The sequence below is a fragment of the Pinus tabuliformis genome, chromosome 1_1, assembly GCF_031772625.1.
Source record: "Pinus tabuliformis cultivar Carrire ecotype Pingquan chromosome 1_1, CPIR1, whole genome shotgun sequence".
Lineage (NCBI taxonomy): Eukaryota > Viridiplantae > Streptophyta > Pinopsida > Pinales > Pinaceae > Pinus > Pinus tabuliformis.
The window spans coordinates 715,495,210-715,499,867 of record NC_142297.1 but is presented as its reverse complement, the minus strand read 5'-3'; the positions used below and the strand labels follow the sequence as shown (position 1 = coordinate 715,499,867).

Here is a 4,658-nt window from a genome sequence, read left to right as displayed (position 1 = left end):
CATGACAATAATTAACACATGATTTTAGAAACCAAAATTTAATTCAAATAAATATTTGGTATTTTTCATAATAAGTTAAAGACTATTAATTTTGAATACCATTGCCGAACACATAATTTTAAAAACCAAAATTTACTTCAAGTAAATATTTGGTATTTTGCATAATAAATTGGGAACTATTAATTTTGAGGGCTATTCCCCACACATAACCTTAAAAACCAAAATTTACTTCAAGTAAATATTTGGTATATTTTGCATTATGGGTTGGGGACTATTAATTTTGCGGGCTATTCCCGGGGTTTTCACGTTGCACCTTTTCATCCTATGTAATGCGATCCTGTTGAGGTGGTCTTGTAATGCTCTCTTGTGAAAGTTGCTATTAAAACGATAACCTAAATTGAACTGTTAAAGAGAAGTGCAGATAATTGGTAACAAAGATAATGCTCTGCATTATCAGGTAATGGTAAGTAAATAAACTCTAAAGATGAAAGTTGTTGGAAGTGGAACCACAACGGTGGGGACCGTCTGAAGCAATATACTTGACAACACTGCGATTGAAAAACCAATCACCAACAGCTTCTGCAATGGTCTGTCACAAAACAAAAACATATACACATGTATATCAACTTGAACCTTCAAGAGAAAATCTTTGGAACATTATTCGAAAAATGGCAGATAACGGGGCACCTTTGAATTTAATTTTGGAGAACTTGGTGTGTGCCACAGATTCTGTAGGTTTGTTTGACAGTGTGCATAGCAGGAATTGATAAACAGCCCTCCGTTGCATGAGTCAGACACGGGTGTTAATGCACATATGGTATCGTTTCTGAATCCTGTGATCAATAATTTATAATTTATGTTGTGATCAGTTATTATTGTTATAAAAGTTTATTTTTATGTTTATTATAAATTTTAGGAATATTTTGGAATTAAAAGTACGCTAAATAATTGTTTGAACTTTCTGGACTATCAAATTCTAAAATATTTTCTAAATTTACCATTAAATTCAACACTGGGTAACATTATCCTAAAAATATATAATAAAAAATTAAATATTCATTCAAAGAGTAACCTTCCAAAAAATACATATTCATTCACAGAATAACCTTCCATTATTTTCAATTGCCATGGAGCGCAGGTTGTGATATTCCTCTTGCAGTTCTCCCAATCACCGTTGGGATCTGCTGAAACAGGCACCCAAATATTTGCAACCTGTAGAAAACAAATTGCCAGCCATTGAAGATATGATATCGCATCCCATTGTTATATGGTGCAGAATAAAATAAAACAGTGAGAAATTCTCCAGAGATTTTATTTACCTGTGTTGTATCATATGCAGAGTTTACAACAAAAAGTGGTGTTTTGATCAACTCTAAGAGATACTGGGGAAAGAAACACTGTCATTATGTAAAATCAATGTTAGAAACAACTCTTATAAGTAATTTCGAATGAAAATAACTGCCTGAACATCATAGTACCAGACTTGCAGGATCCATTTTTGATGTGCAAGCAGCTGGCAAGTGTTTTAAAGACCCCTGAAATACAATATCATATTCAATAAAACCATGAGAATGCAAAATACAAAAAACCATGACGAGGCAAAATAGATATCATGGAAAACAAAAGCCCAAGAATTGAACAATAGAGATGAAGAAAAAATGCCAAAATTTTAATTAGCTTAGGATACGTAAATAAAAAAGAGCCGAGATATATACATGAAATGTGACTACTTCATTGTAGAAAATCCTAAATAGATTTTGACCTGCTACGTCGTCTCTGCAAGAAACCGTATGTAATTAAATTATCAAAATATGCATAAACATACACAAAATATTCAATGGACATGGGTAGTTGGTTAAGTTTAACAAAGAAATATGCAGAAACTCTGCAATTCAATGTAGCTGAAGTAGTTTGTATTAAAGATGTTTTAAAACATTGAAGAATATCCGTTGTCTATATAAATTATAAAATCTAGATTAAATTTAGAAATTTAAACTATAAATTATAAAATCTAGATGAAATTTAGAAATTTAAACTTTTATAATCTTCCTTTACATCAATCTTATATTCATAATCTTGCCTACCCCATATCTATATAGGTATATATATTGAATATTTTGTCTTACAAATATGTGGTTTTGTATATTAATTTGGTGTTTTTTTGAGTACATTTATAATTAGATTGTTGTTGTGGTCTTTTTAATAGTGGTTGTCATCATCCTTGTCAATTGAGGTTTTTATCATCCTCGTCAATTGAGGTTATCATCATTTTCGCCATTTGGAATTGTCTAAGGTGGTTGGGTGGAATAGGGGCTATCTTTACCTGGATTCAAATTACTTTACTAATATGATGAGCTATAATGTCTCTATAAATATTGTTTATTAGCACAATGTCTCTATAAATATTGTTTATTAGCTTACTACCTATAAATATTATTATTTGGTTAGAAACTTTGTGAACTTTGAAATCAATATAAGTATAAAATTGATCTATTTCCAACAGCATTACTCTAGTTCTAACCTGAGAAGACTACTTCTTTCTTTGAAATATATATAATTCTCCTCTGGCAAATAAAAATTATTTTAACATATCGCAAATACCATAAATACATTGAAGACATACAAATCCATGAAAAATCCAGCATCTGTCATGCATTTGACATAAGCACTCTGTGGAAGAAGATCACGAAAATCATTGCAGTGAATAAACGTAGCCAGGCCACCCGCTGAGCAGCCAGTGAGTAGGGCCTGCAATATAAAATTCTATTTCATTTTTCCACCTTATCATTATTGATAATGCATTGCATTTAAATATATGCCAACTGGAAAACGTACCTGTTCAGCTTTATCCATTCCCTGTGTCAAAAGATCTTCTATTACAGCTTGCCATATTCTTTGCCCTCTCAACTGAAGTTTGCTGCCCTGAAATGCTGGTCATTAGATACAAAAGTTTCAATTGATATGGGATTACAAGAATTGAAATACATGATACATACCGGTTCTACCTCCTCCACATCTCCAGTAAATGAAGACCCATCACAGTATCTAACCATAACGCGGTTCCATCCATAGAAATCTGTTCAACAGTTTTCTCTATGAGTCCTTTGAAAAGACAATGTAACGTCACATGGCTTCAGAGTCTAGACTTGAAATACCCGGATTTTTTGATTGATCATCACTTAAAATTCCTGTAAATGCTATCGATTTCCCCATGTATAGAGAAGAACCTAACGCAGAGCGAGCTCGCTCCGAGCAGGACGCGTTGTCGCTACACCATCCTCCACCCTGCAAAATAACTTTTGCTCTAAATAACACTTCAGTCCCAATAAAACAAATGGGTTGTAAACCCTTATGAACACATTACCCTCTCTCTCATTTGTTTGTGAAATGTATGTAATATCTAGTTAGTGAAATTCGACTAGCGGGTTTGTTTTGGTTTGTAAGTTTTGTTAAGTGGGGTGGAAGTTTCACAAAGTTAAGAGTTAGGAGGGTTTGAAGATGAAAGTTACCTGAAGGAATTAATTTTTTTTATAGAATGTTTACTTGAATTTTATAGTAATAAGTATTACCATTTTATTGTGAGTAGATTGGTTTTTTTCTCTTCAATAAATAAATTAACTTTAACATAAATCTAACCTAATATAATAAAATAATATATATATATATATATATATATATATATATATATATATAACTGATGAACATAATAATATGTAATTCCTCACAAACATAATAATATGTAAATTCCTAAAGAACAAAAACAAGCAGCCACCATCTAGATTGGTTTTCTTCCATTTAATAAATAAACTAACCCAACATAAATCCAACCTAATAAAAAAAAATATATGTAATTGGTGAACATGACAATACGTAATTCTAAAGAACAAAAACAGTTAATAAAACAAGCAGCCACCCTAATAGAGAGTTTCAATATTAAATTGACAAGGACAACATTGATCAGAATCAATAAATATAAAAGGAACGGAAGAAATTACTTACCTCCATGAAAACAAGCCAACTGTTTGCTCCAGATCCATATCCTCGGTCTAAATGGTAAGCTGGTGGGCTTCCATCTAAACAAACTGCAATAAGCAATGAACTTATTAGTTCTTTTGCAGAAATAAATATATTATTGACCTACATAAATCCACTTACCAGCTCCTTTGGCTACTGCGTTGTTCACCACAGTGATGTTTACAGAGACCATTAAATTGGACGATTCAGCAAGGGATGACTCTTCTGTTATCACAAATTCCCCACTATGAAGTGTATCTGCATCTATTGTAATTAGTATCATTGTCATTACAAATACTGCACGAATTTTTTTTCCATATTTGATAGATCCCTTATTTGCAGTTGCTCTGCTAACCATCTTGGATAGCCAATTACGTTACAGCAAGTCTGTCGATACCAGACCAAATATGATCAGATAGTGCCCCGGGAAAATTCAGTACAGGCTTTTAAAATTCTTTGGAGATAGAATATTACAGCATTGCTTCATAAATGCTTAAACTATGATGGGTTTCTTTTTCTAGTAGTTACTTCATCATTTCATCTTGGAGTGCACTCCTGAATTTTTGTTTTTATCTTTCAAAACAACTCTGAATGGCACCGTGTCACATCGTTGTGGAAGATATCACCGTGCTGATATCTTAAAA

The 4,658-nt window shown here is 32.2% G+C and overlaps 1 protein-coding gene across 1 annotated transcript; it reads right to left on the bottom strand.

The window, feature by feature from the left end:
• Window positions 1-331: 331 nt before the first annotated feature.
• LOC149215879 (pectin acetylesterase 8-like) lies at window positions 332-4,401 on the bottom strand. Its single transcript, XM_089391109.1, has 12 exons — window positions 4,156-4,401; window positions 4,000-4,082; window positions 3,156-3,285; window positions 2,997-3,076; window positions 2,836-2,922; window positions 2,624-2,748; window positions 1,716-1,776; window positions 1,479-1,535; window positions 1,320-1,397; window positions 1,107-1,212; window positions 688-833; window positions 332-589 (listed from the first exon to the last, which is right to left on the bottom strand). Exons 1-12 carry the CDS (start codon window positions 4,370-4,372, stop codon window positions 479-481), a joined length of 1,281 nt encoding a protein of 426 aa, XP_089247235.1. The 5' UTR covers window positions 4,373-4,401; the 3' UTR covers window positions 332-478.
• Between the last annotated feature and the right edge of the window lie 257 nt (window positions 4,402-4,658).

Excerpts from the sequence above, each read along its gene's own strand:
- LOC149215879 (XM_089391109.1), bottom strand. The coding sequence starts at position 4,372 with ATGGTTAGCAGAGCAACTGCAAATAAGGGATCTATCAAATATGGAAAA. Across the intron at positions 3,286-3,999 it reads GTTGGCTTGTTTTCATGGAG|GGTGGAGGATGGTGTAGCGA; the intron begins GTAAGTAATTTC and ends GTTATTTTGCAG. Across the intron at positions 1,536-1,715 it reads ATGAAGTAGTCACATTTCAT|GGGTCTTTAAAACACTTGCC; the intron begins GTATATATCTCG and ends ATTGTATTTCAG.